The sequence below is a fragment of the Poecilia reticulata genome, chromosome 2, assembly GCF_904066995.2.
Source record: "Poecilia reticulata chromosome 2, P_reticulata-male-v2, whole genome shotgun sequence".
Classification (NCBI taxonomy): Eukaryota; Metazoa; Chordata; class Actinopteri; order Cyprinodontiformes; family Poeciliidae; genus Poecilia; species Poecilia reticulata.
In genome coordinates this window covers 27,913,166-27,930,312 of record NC_088831.1, presented here as the reverse complement: position 1 = coordinate 27,930,312, position 17,147 = coordinate 27,913,166, and the positions used below count along the sequence as shown (strand labels likewise).

The following is a 17,147-nucleotide window of genomic DNA, read 5'->3' as shown; positions in this document are numbered from 1 at the left end:
GAAGTGAGTCATTGCTGTTGCTAGGCTAAATATAGCAATGGTGGCGCTAGCGGGAGGCGGAAAAGGCTCCCCAGTCGTCACAAATGTTATCAATCGAGGGAATGGCTGCAGACGGGCATGTGTGACTGGGAAAGGGAAGCGCTGACTGCCAAAGTGTGAACATAATTGTAGGAAAATGTTAATCTACAGGTTGTCTTGTCTCTGAGTTCTTGGGCTCTTCATCTCATTTACCATCTCATTTACCCAGAGCTCTGTGTAGTAATCACAGAGGGGAGAAATGTGTGTCCAGTACAGAGACAGTAGTGTTAGATTTCTTTGAGCTATGTAGATCACATGTTGGCGTCTCTGTAGATTAATCTTTCTTTCCACAGATCCATCAGGGTTCTGTTGGAACCATACAGGTTTCCTACAGGTTGTTTTCCTGTAGCTTTTTTTTTTTACCTTATGAATTTTGTGCCAGCTAGACATGTTACTAAGATTACCTCACTGCGTAATGTCTTGCAGTTCAGTAGTCAAACTGGTTCAAGTGTTGATTTCTGACCCAAATAATCATTAAAATAGTGTAATTTACGATTACAATTATTTATAAAATCAGCTGCTTCAAGGATTCACTTTAAAATATAGAATAATTTGAGATTTATTAATGTGTGGATGTAATCAAACATACAGATAGCTAATATTTTTCTTAACCTTTATGGTGATGTTCACAATACTTTTTTTTTGTGATGGCGACTATATTGGTTGGTGCACACGTCTCATCCATTTGTGTGATGCCACCTGCTCAGCCGAGGTTTAACTCTTACCGTCGAGTTAAAAACTTTTCCATCGACTAACCTAAAACATTAGTCTCTGAAAGTTATCTTTAAAACACAGAGCTAAATATAGGAAGTCAAACTTTATCGCCTCACTCGATAAGGGATGAGAGATTGCCGAAGTTTCAAATACTTATTCTAGTGTAATTCCAGTAAATAAAATCATCTTATGTTTAAGTCCGCATGTCTTTCTTGTCTTTCAATATTGTTTCGACTCAGAAAGTGTCGATAATGAAAAGTCTGGTTTCACATGCTAGTTGTAATGTGTTGCTTCTACCACAAGGTGGCAGAAATGCATCAGCTGAAGCAGATTACTCTGACAGGGGCTGCACAGATTGCATTGGTTTTCAGTTGATGAGTAATATACATCTTTAGCTAATTTCTGCAGTATTTTGTCTTGAAATGTAGATCCTTACCCACAATAAACATTAAGCGTCACAAAAGAGTTACGAGTCAAATTGAGTCACTTAAGCTATGAAGGGATGAAATCTGACGTCGTTTCTGACCTCAGAGGAATTGTTTCAGTCATGATTTCAGTATTTCAGCATTAGACGGTAAATAGGAAAATAGAGACCTACTGTTCCATTTTTGAGTCATAATTTGTAGTTTTTATTTATTAGTCTCCATTAGTGGTCCGATGGCTCGGTTTTGAGCAGCTGATGTTGCACTCAGAGGAAAAAGGAAGTGTGACAATAACTGGGTGGAGAACCGTCTGCCCTCCAAGAGGGCCTTCATTCTAACCAGGAAGCAAAGAAATGATGTCACTGCCTGTGGCCGCTGGTGAAGCTCCGGCCGTTGTGACTCACGTCCGTGTGGTTTCTGTCCTTCAGGGAGATGCAATGGATTCTCTTATAGGATATGAAAATCTGTTTTATCGGCTTGTAAAAGGCAAAAGAGACGGATAACGCACTGAAAAATTGAACAGGCAACTGAGATGAGCCTGGATATGATTTTGTATCATCGACACACATCGTTAATGTCTGTTTGGTTTTTCTGATTGTGAGTTTTAACTCGAGTGTCCTTGTTTTTTCTTCTCTTCAACAGAAAGACGAGGTGTATTTGAATCTGGTTTTGGACTACGTTCCCGAGACCGTCTACAGAGTGGCCAGACACTACAGCCGAGCCAAACAGACGCTGCCCATGGTTTATGTTAAGGTAAATATAACCGAGTCTGGGATTTTATTACCGTTATGGCAGGAAGAGGCAAACGTCGTTGGTTTTCAGAGACTCTGAACGGGAGATCTTAAACCAGAGTTGGATTTTTTTTTCTGACTTTTTCCTTTATTATTTGGCAATTTTATTATAATCATTTATTCTTAGCATAAATTTTATTTTACTGCTATGTTCATATTTGAATCTTAGTGGATTCTGATTTTTGTTTCAGGCCAAGATGACTCTTGGTCTTGCAGAAATGTTTAATCTGTCTCCATTTAAGAGATACTTTGAGATCAAGGGCTTTAAATATTAGGATTTGGCCTAAAATTATGTGATTTACTTGAATGACCATTTGACTTTGGATAAGACACAGATGTGCAACTGTGTGTATTTTTCTAGTGAGCTAAAAATCAAAACGTATTTGTTTTTCTCTAAACCTGGTTACCAGCTGATTTCTTAATTAGCACGATAAAAACAAAGTGATACTTCCCTTAGAACACACATTGGTTAAAAATGCAAAAATAAATAAAACAGGAAATAAGTGCAACATTGTGTTGTTATAGTCAAGCCTTTAAATCATTAGTAGGTATTGTGTACCATGTGTTTTACTGCTGCTTTGGTTCAAAATTATTTGTGTAACAGAAAATATTGCTAAGATCACAAATAGCAAAATTAGCAAAAATTGATCTATCTTGTCTTGATTTTTTTTTAAAACTTTTTATTCCGTTTTTTTCTATTTAAGCTAGTAAATGTCCACATTTTCTTTCATTCAACATTAGTTGATTGATATTGACTTCAGCTGCAACTTTGCAATTGATGAAACTCGTGCTGTTTTATCTCTGCAAGGCACAGTTAACAGCGTTCCTTTAAAAAGACAGTGTGACAGGATAACAAAACGTCCTGTGTTTGACCGGACTGAAATAACATCCCTGTGTGTGTGCGTGTGCGTGCGTGCGTGCGTGCGTGCGTGCGTGCGTGTGTGTGTGTGTGTGCGTGTGTGTGTTTTTCTTACCTGCTATAAACCTTGTAATGTCAGGTGGCTGCTTGTTCTGCAGTTGTGACCCGTCTGCATGTCTTCTTCCCTGCGTAGTTGTACATGTACCAGCTGTTCAGGAGCCTGGCTTACATCCATTCGTTTGGGATCTGCCATCGGGACATTAAGCCCCAGAATCTGCTGCTCGACCCAGAGACGGCTGTCCTCAAGCTCTGCGACTTTGGCAGGTGAGACGAAGTCATGCTGTTAACATGGATGCAGGTTAATCGGCGCGTCCACTGAATTAACAGGTCTGAAACGGAGTAGACTAAGCTGTAGGGAAAAAAACTAAGATACAGAGTTAAACAAAGAAACCCAATCTGTTGTCTCGACCCAAAAGTAAGCAGCGCTCCAATGTTGCTAATGTGTCAACAAATATCTTTTAGTAATACTTTCAAACTAGACTTGATTGCCGCACATCTGCCTCATTTGTTAAACTACAGAGGCAGTGAGGAGGTTTAAATTGATCTGCCTGTTATGTGCCACTGAGTCAGCAATGGAGGCTGTCACAGAGCCATATTGGCATTTATGTGTGAAGTGGGGGGTCGATGGGTGCAGCATGCTGCTCTAATCAACAATGCTGTTGTCACTCAGCTGAGCACACAGTGCCGACTTGCTCTGTGTAAGTACATACTGAGCACAGCTCTGTTGGGCTGATTGAATTGTCACTGTCAATTTAATTTAAAAAGCATTTTGTTAACATGCACAAGCTGCACCAAAGTGCTGTGTGTGAAAATTTAACAAATCAAGATGTAAGCGATATTATGCACCAGTGCAAACACAAAGGGTGAGGACAGAAAGAAAAGAAAAAGCTACTGACTAAATGGTAATAAAGTCATTAGACAAAAACCCATTAGTTACAATTTAACTGTCAAGCTGGCTATGAGTGGTGTGACTGGAGAGGTGGGGGGTCTTTATTCCACATCTGAATAAGTATGTTAAAAACAAAGTAGAGTATGAAAACTAGTTGTTTCCTTTACGGTTTCCATAATACAAACGTCTCAATTTCTCCAAGCAATATCTTGATTAAATGTTTCAGATCATCAAATTACTACGAGAAAGTTAACCAGAGAACACATAAAGTGCAGTTTTCAAATGATAAAAAAAAAAAGATTCCCAGTGTGAATAGGTTATTAGTCGCCTTGTTGACCCATTAATTAATCATCGATTATGAAGTCACTTAAAGAAATCACCTACAGAAAACCCATCTGACAACATGAAGCATGTTTAAACATCTCAAAAATGTAAACCTTCATGTCCTGGTCTAAACAAATTAAGAACAGATATGAAACAAAGAGACCCACATCCATCCATCAGTCTGAAATGCGTTAGAATGTTGTTTCTGAAACTTTGGGATGCCATCAAATCCGCAGTAAGAGCCTTTATTAACATGTGGAGAAAATATGAAACGGTGGGGAACTTTCTCACCGAAATTACTTTAAGAGCAAATTTGTGATTTGTCCAGGAGGAGGCCTCTGAAGAAATCACTGCAGGCCTAACTTATCATGATTTAACTAGAAACAGAGAGAGAGCAAAAATATCATCTACGGTGAAACCCTTGCTGACCCAAACAACACCAAAGAAACTTTTTTTTTTTTTAAAGCTCCAATTTGTTTTAGAAATATAGTTACAAGGCAGAAGTGGACCTTTTTACATCTGGTGTAAAAAGAGAATGATGTAACCAGAGAACACTCTGGTTACATCATGGTGGTAGTGTGATGGTCTGTGGTTGCTATACTGGTTTAGAAACTTGGACGACTTGTCATAATTCTCCTCTTTAGCATAAAACCACAGCCATCAGTTTACCTTTAAGCTCGTATTCACTTGGAATGGCTCAGAAATCCTCACAAATGACCAGAAAATTGACTTATTAATCTCATTTTGAGTTTAGATCTTGAAACATCTAAGAGTTTTTTTTTTTTTTTCTATGTTAAAGATCTGGGCATTAAGAACCTAGGATTATCATTCTGTCTTTAGGGAACGGATGTGTCGACTTGTTTCACTTATTTCGTCATGTCTGCTGAGGGCTCTGCTCCCTTTGCAAAAAATCTCACAGCCCTCCTTCACACATCAAATCCCAGTTTAGCCCCTGTGCCTATAAATACACTCTGATCACACTGGTTTCACGTTCCTCTCTTTTTGGCAGAAGTGGGTGGTGATTCTGACCACGATGTGCTTTTATTGTGTGTGCAGCGCGAAGCAGCTGGTCCGTGGAGAGCCCAACGTGTCCTATATCTGCTCTCGCTACTACCGGGCCCCCGAGCTCATCTTTGGTGCCACTGACTACACCTCCAGCATAGGTACGCCCACCCCAGCTGACCCAGCCAGTCTTGGGGATCTGGCTGTGTGTGTGTTGTGGTGTCTGACCTGTTTTTCTTATTATTGACCCCTCCTTCTCTCTCCCTCTAACTCCTGCAGATGTGTGGTCAGCTGGCTGCGTCCTGGCAGAGCTGCTGTTAGGACAGCCAATCTTCCCTGGAGACAGTGGGGTGGATCAGCTTGTGGAAATCATTAAGGTGAGAATCAGCCGGCCGTGCTGAGCTCACTCTGTTTGAGCGAGCGGGACTTAGATTCCAGGACTAAATGCTGTTGAGGTTAACAACGCTTTGCTGTTTCTTTTCAGGTTCTCGGTACTCCAACCCGAGAACAGATCCGCGAGATGAACCCCAACTACACTGAGTTCAAATTCCCCCAGATCAAGGCCCACCCTTGGACTAAGGTGAGTCAGCAGGTACAGCAGCACTTTTACTTCTACGTTCCTCTGCTGCCACATCCCACCGCTTTTGTTCTGCCACCCCATCATCTTAACATCCATCCACCGGAGCCGCATGCTGATTTAAGAGCTCCACTTTTAGCTGCTCGCATTCCCTAAACTCATGTTTTTAAAATGTAGGTTTTAGTTCCCTGCTCTTGTGTTTCGTTTTTTTGTCATTGCATGTTGAACATAATCATGCATAAGATTGTGTGACATGTTAATCTACTGGCCACTTTATTAGGTACACCTGGCTAGTTCTGGATCCCTCCTTTTCCCTTTGGTGTAGATTTCTCTTCTGCACGTTCATTATGCAAATCCTCAGTTTCCTTTAGCTGGAAAGAGGGGCAGCAGGTGTTTGTCCTCTGCTGCTGGACAAACACCTGCTGTGTTTGCAACACATGATTGTTTGGATAATTTTTCAATTGGTTTTCCAATATTTAAAAAAACGAACGCTTTTCTACAAACCATAAAAGTTTGCATGTGAAAATCCCAGCAGATCAAATATCCACACCAACAACCATGGCACATTCAAAGTCACCTAAATCCCTTTGAAGTCTTCTGCGTTTGGATTTTTAAAATGTTCTGAGATTCTGCCATGTGACTGACTAAATTGCTGTTTGTGTTAGAAAGCGATTAAACAGGTGTACCTAATGAAGTGGCCAGTGAATGTTTGATTTTATATTAAGCCTGCTCTGTTGTTGTCTTGCTCACCTTTGCCTGTGTTTGGTAACATAAGTACAGTATTTGTATAAGCTGAGTGTATTATGCAAACAGACTTGAATCATCCCTAATGCCGTGGTGTATTAGATCCAGTGAGATAAGCTGTTTTTTAAATGTCTTTTAAATGTTACAAATCTTTCTTCAGACTTTCTAAAAGTCTTGAAGTTTTTCTGAAGAGCTTTGCTGATTTTTCTCTCGTTTCAGAACAGTTCCTGACCGTTTTCATGGAAATGATTTTTGTTTTTTAAGACACACGACACCTTTTTGACCAATCTATAGCGAAGATCAAGTAGAATAATTTGACAAATTTAGAATAGTATTTATCACCAATAATGTGTTCTTTACTGAAAACCTCTTGCATAGTCGATGCTCAGCGAAATGATAATGGATCTCTGGGTTCCTCCATCAGATCTCGTTCTTGAAGTCTGTTTAATGGCTTTCAGATATTGTTCAGACTGAATACTGCTTCCTTCTTGGCCTTAAATGTGAAAATCTAGTGTTTGGTCCTGGAGAAATACTAACAAAAAAGAAAGTATCAGAAAATATTTTAGTTTCTAGGTTATTTTCCCCGTTCCATTTCCCAAAAAATGAATCTGAATTGAAAGAACAAAGAATGGAGCAGAGTGATTTACACATTGCTTATATATAAAATGTACAAACCCCAAGTTTTACTCTATTGCTACATATGTATAATTAATGTGTGAAGAAAAAAAACAACAACATGTAAAACATTGCATAAATGTAGCATACCATGTAAATAAAAAGGCTCTTTGGTAAAAAAAAAAAAAAACCACAGATTTTTTAAGGCTGACATTTAGTATACATAACACATTTTTAAATTATTTGCTGGTTCCCATTTTAATTCACATAAGGTCATCATTATGTAAGACAAAATAAAAAAAAATGTAGAATAAAGATCAATAACTATGTTGAATTTAACAAGTACTCTGAATGGAGACATTTAGATAGATTATAGTTATAATAACATCACATTCCCTATCGAAATGTTTACTACAAAACAGGAAATGTTAAGCTGACATGAGCTAAGTAAATGTAAACAGAAAGGTAAGACTGTGATCTTTATTTGTTAAATTATAAGTGAAGAACATGCTAACCAGAGATTTAACACCATAAACATCACATAAATGTTTTTCAAGGGTGTAGCTAATAAAAGCTTGGCTTTGACCCAGTGGGGTATTTTTATTTGAATGAATAAAATGTGAAATGTTGAGCCTGGATCAGTTTGGGACCTTAAAAAGAAACGCGTGCGTTAAATCTGCGAGAAGCTGACAGGTCAAAGTCAGGAGGCTTATTAAACTTGAAAACAATTGTTTCTGAAAATGGTCAGGTGCAAGTATTTGGATAACAATGACCTGAAATTGTGTCTAATATTCAGATAGGCGACTTTTAAAGATGCTAATTAAACCGGATTAAAAGCCCTGAGCCCAAAATGTAAAGAAATAAGGGATTATTCAGGACTGTATGCACTGTGTACTATTTCATGTTAACTGAAAAATGTGATTCTGTCACAATAATTTCTATGAAAAACCGTTTGAACAGCAGGACAAGAAAACACTCATTAAGTTAAAACTGAAACTTCTTCTTCTTATTATTATTGTGGTTGTTATTATTATTAACAACCATTATCATCAGGTTGGGGAAGAAAATGGTTTTGTGACCAAAATTGGATCAGCAACCCTTTTTACACAACTGGTTTCTGTCAGTATTTCTGCAGGCTGTGGTTAAGGATCGACTCTTTACTTTTGTCTGTGTCTCATCTTGTACAATGAGACACAGACAGTAAATATGAGGCTGTAAGGAGTGGGTGGACATTATTTCCATTCCTCACACAAAGCTCTTACTTTATAAATTTAGCCTCCAATCAACAGGCAGCCGCTGGCCTTTCTGTTCTGCAGGGATCCTACGCAGTCTGGAAAAACATAGAATGCGTTTTTAGTGTTTTCCCAAGCCTGGATAATAAAGGAAAAAGAAAATAAGAGAATGGAAATATATATATATATATATATATATTTTTTTTTTTTATTATTATTTTTTTTCTGTCTGCCCTTTCTTTCCTTATGTCCTTCTGTCTTTAGTTCCTGCTATCCTTGCTTTCCTTCCCCTCTTCCTTTCTTTCAGTCCTCACTTCCTTCCTTTTCTTCATCTTTCCTTCCTTGTCTCCTTCCTTCCTTCTTTACTTTCTTAATTCCAGTTTCTGATGTTTACAGGTTCAATATACTGTAGTAGTACTGTAGAAATATCTGTCACTACAGTTCACCATGAATTTATAAATACATATATATATTTAAATTGGATGTAAGAAACTCATCCTTGAGAAATTGATTGTAGAATAATATAAATTCCTCCATGGACGTGTGGGACCCATGTTGGGGTCGTTCTCTGCAGCTGCATTTATTTCGCTGCCCTCAAAGTACCAGATCACAGAAACGTTTAAGTTGTTTCCCCTGGTTGTACCTTAGCTGTCCAGACGTCTGCCTGCACGGCGATGACGACCAGTCTTAACACGTTGATGCTGTCTCTGACCGCTGTCCAGGTCTTCCGGCCTCGCACCCCTCCGGAGGCCATCGCCCTCTGCTCTCGCCTGCTGGAGTACACGCCCACGGCGCGCCTCACCCCTCTGGAGGCCTGCGCTCACTCCTTCTTTGATGAGCTGCGTGACCCCAACATCAAGCTGCCCAACGGCAGAGAGAAGCCCTCGCTCTTCAACTTCACCACCCAGGGTACGCTCCAGACACTCCCCGCCTCCCTCTGTGGAAGTTTTCCTATTTCCTGATTCTTCCGCGTTCAGCTTTTCCTCCGGTTAATCCCGTGTTTCCGTGAGCACTGCTCATGGAAATGTTCCTTTTTGACAGATCTGAGTGTCTCTCCAGGGTTTAGTAAAGCTGTGCAGCAGCATGACCTGATAACTTCTGTTCATTATCTTTCAGAGCTGTCTAGTAATCCCTCTCTGGCCTCCATACTCATCCCTGCCCACGCCCGCAACCAGGCTGTCGCCTCGACACCAACCAATGCGTCTGCCACCACAGGTCAGAGCCACACTTCTTTCAGCAGTCTTTCCTCACCATTAGCAACTTACAAGCTAATTCTCTATTGAATTACTGAAATAAAAATTTTGATGATTTATTAAAATGCACCTGTAAAGTTAAGTAGATTTCAAACTGTGGTTGACAATTGATGACTCCAGAACTAACGATTATTAGTTATAATTTTCATGTGATATAATCATACTGGTCAGTCGCTGCCTTATTTATTGTTTTAACATTATTATACCATGGTTAAATGAGGCTAAATGAGCAGAGGCTAAACTTTGATAGATTCATTATAAGTAGAAAATGTTTGATTAAAAAGTCAATTAGAGCATTAGGTTAGTGTTTGTCAGCTACTATGTAGTTGTAATGATTCTTCTTAGTAATGTTGGAAAGCTTTCTATTTCAATTTATTCATTTTCCTCACATTAGTGAGGAAAATTGCCAAATCCTCTCTGCCAACTCCCAGAAGCTTGTGGTGGAGGAAGTATCATGCTGTGGGACAGGATCTACCTGTGCAGTTCAACACAACCACTCTGACCAAGTTGCAAAAAATAACGGATAAAGATTAGGACGCCGTCCCACAGTAGTGTGTGATCAGTATAAGGAGACACCAAGCAGTAGTCGGCAGCAGAGTTAGATGTTCAGCTTTGACAGGTGTTTAAAAACAATCCGTTTTATTTCTAAGAAGCATTTTTGCATAGAAAAAACTGCACTCACATTTTTACAGTTTTTTTTTTTTTCTTTTGATCAGTTTCTCTCAGCTAACATTCACCGACCTTCTTCCTGCCCACAGATGGCAGCAGCACGGAGCGAGGTCCCAACACCACCACCGCCTCCGCCTCTGCCTCCAACTCCACCTCTTGAGCCTGCAGACCCCACTCGCCCCCCCCGCCCCGGCCTCAGCCCCCGGCCCACAGCCCCCTCTCCATTGCGCCCCCCCTGGCCAGGGGGTGAGCTGCGATCAGCTCTGCTCCTGGCGGCGGCGCGGCGATGCTGCAGCGGCCCGGGGCTCAGCGGCGACACGACCACACGAACCCAGCCACCCTGACCTCCACCTCTGACCCCCAGCTGTCTGAACTGTCCTCCACCCCCATGGGCTCCCTTCGACAGGGAATCATAGGGGCAGAAGCGTTGCCGACTACAAGTATACTAAACATGTATACTCGATGGTAGCCTCCTAACATTTGTAAGAGGACAATCCGTTAAAAAAAAGAAAAAGAAAAAAAAAAAAAGTCCTTTGCTGCCCCTCGTTGCCTCCTGACTGCCCCTCCCTCGTTATCGTACCACATCTCTGCATCCACCCCCTCCTCCTCTGGTTCCTCCTGTAGTGCATGACCCAAGTACAGAAGGACCAACCGGAGAGGGGGGGCCCGCCATGACCTTTCACCTCCGCAGACAAGGCATGAGGCTCATGCACGCGTATTACACACACTCAGACACACTCACATCCTCTCGCACACGTTGATGCATGATGACGTCCGCTGGAAGAAGCTCTGCAGATCAGGTGGTTTATTTCTTTCGCCTGGGGGTTTTTAATTCTAGCAGCCCGTTTTACTCATTGTTTTTATTTTTTATTTTTTTCTCTTCTCCTGGGCAGCGTTTTGGTGGAGGGGAGAGGGGAGGTGTGCGACGACGGATGTGATGTGTATCTGCTTCCTGTGTGCTTGTATATATACGTACAGTACAAAACGAGCATACACACAGTTTATATAATACTTTTCTTTCTGTATAAAAAGTATATATAGATAAATGTATAATAACTACAATGGTTCAGAAATCATTTATGGTGAGCTCATATCTGGCAGCGTAGCGGCAATATTTGCCGCTGCCTAGAGACGGATCTGGATGAGTTGATGTTTTGTTTGTTGCTCCTGTTCTTGCTGGAAGCGTTGGAGTCCAGCAGCAGCTTCGCTCCTCTCCTGTGTTGCGTGTATTAAAGGCTATAGGTGGATTTAGAGCACCTGCTTTATTCCTTTTTGCCTTGGACTCCGTAACGGTGCGACGGTGCAGCGTCACGACGAACCGGTTCTCCTGTCAGCCTCCGCCTCTCTTCCAGATGATCACAGGTTTTTTTTTGTTTTTTTCCAGCGAGCGCGCTCCTTAAAGTGTTAACCACCCTTCGTCCTCGCAGCACAGTGCATAGAGAGCTGCTCGGTACAGTCCAGATGTGTTTATTTACCAAGAACACTCACTACATAAAAAAAATAAAGGAAAAAAAAACAATTTGTATATACAGTATAAATGCTCCTCACCAAAATTCTGACTTGTACGTCTTGTATCTTGTTTTTTATGTTACGATTTTTATTTTTTTTTTCCCATATTGTGTTTAAGGTATGTATATACGCTGACCCATGTACTGTTTATGAGCGAAAACAAAGAGTTGGGAAAGAAAAGAAGGAAAAAAAAGAATCAGGGCTGAACTGATATTGTTTATGGATATTGTTGGATGACGATGATCAGCTTTATCCAGCCATATGTTCAATCTTACCTGTACAGTACAGTAGATGACAGCTGTATTATTGTAACAAGAACTAGTCATGTATAGTGTATCTATAGTTTGGAGTGCCTTTGCTTTCATACACCTTCGCCTTGTCTCCTCCATCACCCCCGTCCCTCAATGTCGTGACTCCCCCCTCGGTGCTGTCGAACTGCGCCCCGCCACACGAGCCTCCACCTCCTCCTCGCCCCCGTCCTTCATCGTACACTTCGTGGATTATACAGACATTAATTGTAAGGATCCCCCCCCCCCACCTCACCCCCACCCCACAGCTGAAGATACGATATAGACAGGTGTTTATTTTGATAGATGTTTTATCACGGGCACGCACGTGGACCGATGAGGCAGCAGGAGGCCTCGCTTACTGTAAATATAGACTACAGTAGAGATTCAGTATCGCTCACAGTGTTGGTTCTGTTACCAAAGCCGAACGTTGACGTAGTTGTGATGAGCCATCCTCAGAGGCAATAACTCTCTGTTCTTTTCCTCCTCCCCTCTGTCTGGATATTTCTGTTGTCTCTGGGCTGCATATCTTGAAACGTAGACAGGGAGGGTTGGGGTAGGACTCAGTAGCACCTAAGGGGGTTTGGGGGAGGTCGAGTCGTGTAGCCTATCTCCCACGTCTCCTGCTTGCTGTAATTTTGCATTCATGAACGTGTTGCTTCCCTCCACCAGAAGGTTTGACCACTGTACCCCAACCCTTAACACCCAGTTCAATAAAAACAAAACGGTTACCAAAAACAGAAAAAAAATAGCAAGTATATCTACTAGTATAATAAGTCATACTAGCATTTATACTGGTCATATGCTAACTGGGGTTAAAGAGACAGAAACAAAGTAAAAGGAAAAAAAATACAACAAATACATCCTGTATAACAGTACTACTACTTGAATGCCTCCGTTTGTGACTGAAATTCTTTTTGTTTTGATTTTTTTTCCTTTCGTTTCTGTGAAGGTATGCTAAATGTTGCGCCTCTGTAAATATTCCCTCTGCGTGCTCCGAGGAATAGTTCCCTGGTACTGTAATTTGCAACAAATAAAGAGTAGGATAGCCTGGAAATGATCAAGGAATTTGTCTGCCTGGTTTTCCTTTTAGCGTTAGCTGTGTATTTCTGGCACAACCAGTAAAATGAACAGGATTATCTGAATTATTTTACAATAAGAGGGCTCATTTAAGGCAGCAGAGGGAGAACCCTTCCAGAAAGTATGGCTACAACTGTTGCTGTATTAAAAAATATCTACTAATGTGAAACGGAAGAGGACAATAATTTAAGTACAAAAATAAATGCAATCTCAAGAGTCTAAAGAAGTTATATTACTAATTCAAGGTTTACTGCCACTTACAGTCGACCTGATCGGAAAGCTTCATGTCAGACCTTTGTCATGTCATATCATGTCTGATATGACATGACATTCAACTGATGCCACAAAAAAAATCTGATTCTTAATTCACAAACCAACCTCTTGATAGAGTTAATGACTTGCTTAGTCATTGATTTAAATTGTTCTCAGATATCTTGGGTATAACTAACTAGCAAGAAAGTTTAAGTGAATTTGAAGTAGGTTTGCAAAGGCATCAGCCAGGAGAAGGCATGAACAAATTCCATAGCTTTGCACCAAGGCACAGGAAAAATCAATCAATAAATAGAGAAAATAAGTGGTTTTGTATAAATGTTTGTCAACTCTGAAGAAATCCCAATGACATTTTGTGCCATTTCGCTTTTAATCGAACCTTTTTGGTTGTGTTGAATATCCCTGAATTTAAAAAGTATTTTTCTGAACTGTCCTCTTAGTACTTTAATACCTGAACCTGCCCGCTGGTTAAGGTAAAAAGACATGGGGGGTGGGAGGTAATTTTGGATCCCATTAGTTTTTTGTTTTTTTACTTTGTGCGGGGTCACGTTGACCACGTGCGCTTTTACGAGTTTTGTTGTGGCTTTTGGAACTGATGGTCTGATGGAACCTTTAAACTACGTTCGCTGGAGGGTTAAATAAAGCTGTACTAAAATAATTTGGACATAAAAATTGCAATATTAATATTTAATTCCATATTTCTCAGCATAAATCAATATTCTTACAGCAGACTCCTGCCTATTCAATTAAAATGTGCAGACTTTTATGTGGAACTTGACTAAATTAGCATATTTTTTAGTAGGAGACATAAAATATCTGAAAAAAAAATGTGGTTTGGGAAGCTGAAATACCAGGGGTTCCCAATACGTCGATCGCGGAAAGGTTTTGAGTCGATCTCGGCAGGTGACAAACTGAACGCCGCCAGGACGCTGAGTCCAGCACTTCCTCTTCTGATTGGCTTATCAAAAATATTCACCAAGATCCTAAACGTTTGTAGCTTCATTAAAAAAGAATAATTATAAAAAGTAAACGAAACATGTTCAAATTAATTATCTAGGTAATTGTTGTTTCAACAAGGTGTTGCGCAATTCTGTGCGTTTCGGTTCCATTAACAAAAAAACAAAAAAGCGATTCAAAGACCGACTGACGAACAGAGCAGGAGTTTAAATTAGCTACTCAACCACCGGTGTGTTCATGAGGCTTATTAATAATCGAGAAATAAACATCAAGCCTGGAAACCTGATATGTAACGGACTGAATGTTGTGTTTTTAATATAATCTTTGCTCGGCTTGCGGGGTGCAGGCGGTTGCCACGGCAACGGGTGTGCTTAAACGACAAAGAGACTGAGAGTAAAAAGGTAGGAGATGTTTTCAGTTGATCGTCTGTTCGGGTTGTTTAACCTTTGTTTACCTTTGCTGTGGCTCATTACACCTGCTGTAGTTTCTGAATATTCAATAAACGACAAACTTGGACTAATTACCTCGTTCTTTGTGAGCATACGTCACAATAAACATCAAAAAGGGCAAATATATTTCATTAAGTTTTAAATTTTATCGCGATAATTATGTGAAATTAAATTAATTATATCCCGACTTAAGATTTGTTTTACCTTTACTGGGCTCTGTGTTTCTTCCTATCAGTCTGTATTTTCTCATATCGAGATTATCAAACCAAATTTCAAATCTACCATGACTGACTGACTGACACCTGCCGGCGTCAGGTTTGCAACCAGCTTCTGACTGAGAAACCAGTAAGCTGCTCCCAGTATCAGAATCTCACTGAGGAAGAAACTGGATTAGGTTTTCTGTCACTTTATTATTTCTGCTATCACTAATGTTTATTCGCATATAATATAAGTCAATAGAGTTTAATTGGCAATGTTTATGTCTTTGTTTTGGGCACCCCTGACCTAGACGAATGCTACTTGACAAACTGGCTTAGGTTTGCAAACCAGGAGCTGCGTTTACCTTCGTTGGCACTGAAACATTTCTTACATGACAACTTCTGCAAAGGTTGCATGAAAGCAACACTTTGTATGTTTTGGCTGAGGGAATAACGCAACACTATATAAAGCTAAAATAAAAATAAAAAAAAAGGCAATTTTGCTTTTTATAAACTATTAAAATAGACACCGGCGCTTTTAGGCGGGGTTCGTAGAATTCGGCTGTGGTTCTTCATCCCCAGCTAACCACCAGGTGGCGCCACATTTCCCTCCCCATTTAGAACCTGCAGTTAGATTTTGTTTTCTGCACGAGTGCTTTATTGAAATAAGTGTTAATTGATGTGGGATAATTGAGTAAATTAAAATAATTTTCATATTTTAGGGGACCAACTGCTTTAATAAAAAAAAATGGAGCTTGGTGAATGTAAAAGACACAGATTTTGTGATGTTTTAATCTCTTATTTTGCCGATTTAGATAAGACTGCTTAATTCCTCGGTCACCTGGGACATGTTAATCTTCTGAGCTTTAGGTAAAGACAACTGGACTTCTTGTTTCATCATCTTTCAGCCAAAAGGATTCAGAAAACTGGGTTGGAAGTATCAAGAGTAGAAACAATACCAGTGATAGGGCAATAGAATGAAGTCACAGACTAATGTGACCTCCGTGACCTCGTTGATGATCATGTCAGTGAGCTCTACTGTCCTGTAAGCATGGCCGTTTCTGATTACCGCTTATAAGCTCGATTCTTCCAGGTCGAGTTTCAGAACTGAATAAACCTTATGAACGAGAAGTTATTTAAAACCTTACAAGATTAGAAATTAATCATTCAAAACAATTCTAGTTCAATCAAAATTGATAATCAAGCTTAATGTATTTATTGTTGCAGATTTTTTAAGAGCACAAAGCATAATTCATGAGACAATGTCTGAAATGACAGTTTGTTGATGTTGCTGAAACTTGCTCTGTCCATGGATGTTTTGTTCTGTATTTTAAAGGAAAATATGCTGCCTTTGTAACCCAAATTCTGCCTGTGATTGGCTGACAAGCACCTCCTGATCCCTCCGTACCCAGAAGTGTGTTCCTGAGCTGGGCTGTGTTCAGACAGTCTGAACCCTGGAGCGCATAAAGCCTGATCAATCTGTGAGATTTGGTTACATTAAATGTTTGAGTTTGCGTCTTAATCTAGTTTATGTTTGTCTATCGTGTAAAGCTGAACAAGTGTCCATTTTTACTTCTGCATAGGAATTGTTGAGCCGCCACTTCCTTTAAGAGCATTTTGATTTTGAACCAGACTCAGTTCAAAGTACCATGACATCCAGAATCAAACGTCTTGCAGTTTCAGAGTTTAACGAGGTGTGAAAACAACATGAGATCCAACCTGCATCTGTAACGGCGCAACTTTAAGTCACAGCAGAAGATCTGGTTCTTTCCTTTACTGGCAGTCATGTCATGAAAGGTCACAGATCCTAGTAGTTCAAAGACTTGGAATTTGGTCTTCCTTTTAATTTTCCCTCTTAGGTGAAAGTCAGACATTAGAACTCAAAGTCAGATAAACCCATGATGAACTTTAACTCTTTAATCAGTTTAGATAATATTTTGAAAGCTCTCTATCCAACGTCTGTCCTTTTCATCAACGCGTAGAGTAGAAGCAGTGTGGCATTTTTGCTTGTGGCTTTCTTTGCCCATTTAATTAGTCAACAAATCTAATTAATCAGATTAATAATTTGTTTCATTTATGCCCTGATTATTACTTCTCTTTGATTCATTCATTAACATTTGAATGACATCTTAATTGTGGCTTAAACAAATTAATGTCCTGAAAAAACCC

At 40.0% G+C, this 17,147-nt stretch overlaps 1 protein-coding gene across 2 annotated transcripts in view; it reads left to right on the top strand.

Moving 5' to 3' along the window:
* gsk3ba (glycogen synthase kinase 3 beta, genome duplicate a) overlaps positions 1-13,089 on the top strand; it is a 38,045-nt gene extending 24,956 nt beyond the window's left edge. The window contains exons 4-11 of one of the 2 annotated variants that reach the window (XM_008401260.3): positions 1,857-1,967; positions 3,058-3,188; positions 5,194-5,300; positions 5,419-5,516; positions 5,624-5,731; positions 9,030-9,216; positions 9,424-9,522; positions 10,319-13,089. In XM_008401260.3, coding sequence (XP_008399482.1) covers positions 1,857-1,967; positions 3,058-3,188; positions 5,194-5,300; positions 5,419-5,516; positions 5,624-5,731; positions 9,030-9,216; positions 9,424-9,522; positions 10,319-10,389 — 912 coding nt within the window. In that variant the 3' untranslated portion in view covers positions 10,390-13,089. The remainder of the gene's footprint in view (positions 1-1,856; positions 1,968-3,057; positions 3,189-5,193; positions 5,301-5,418; positions 5,517-5,623; positions 5,732-9,029; positions 9,217-9,423; positions 9,523-10,318) is intronic. The other variant, XM_008401271.3, reaches the window with a different exon arrangement.
* Positions 13,090-17,147: the final 4,058 nt, after the last annotated feature.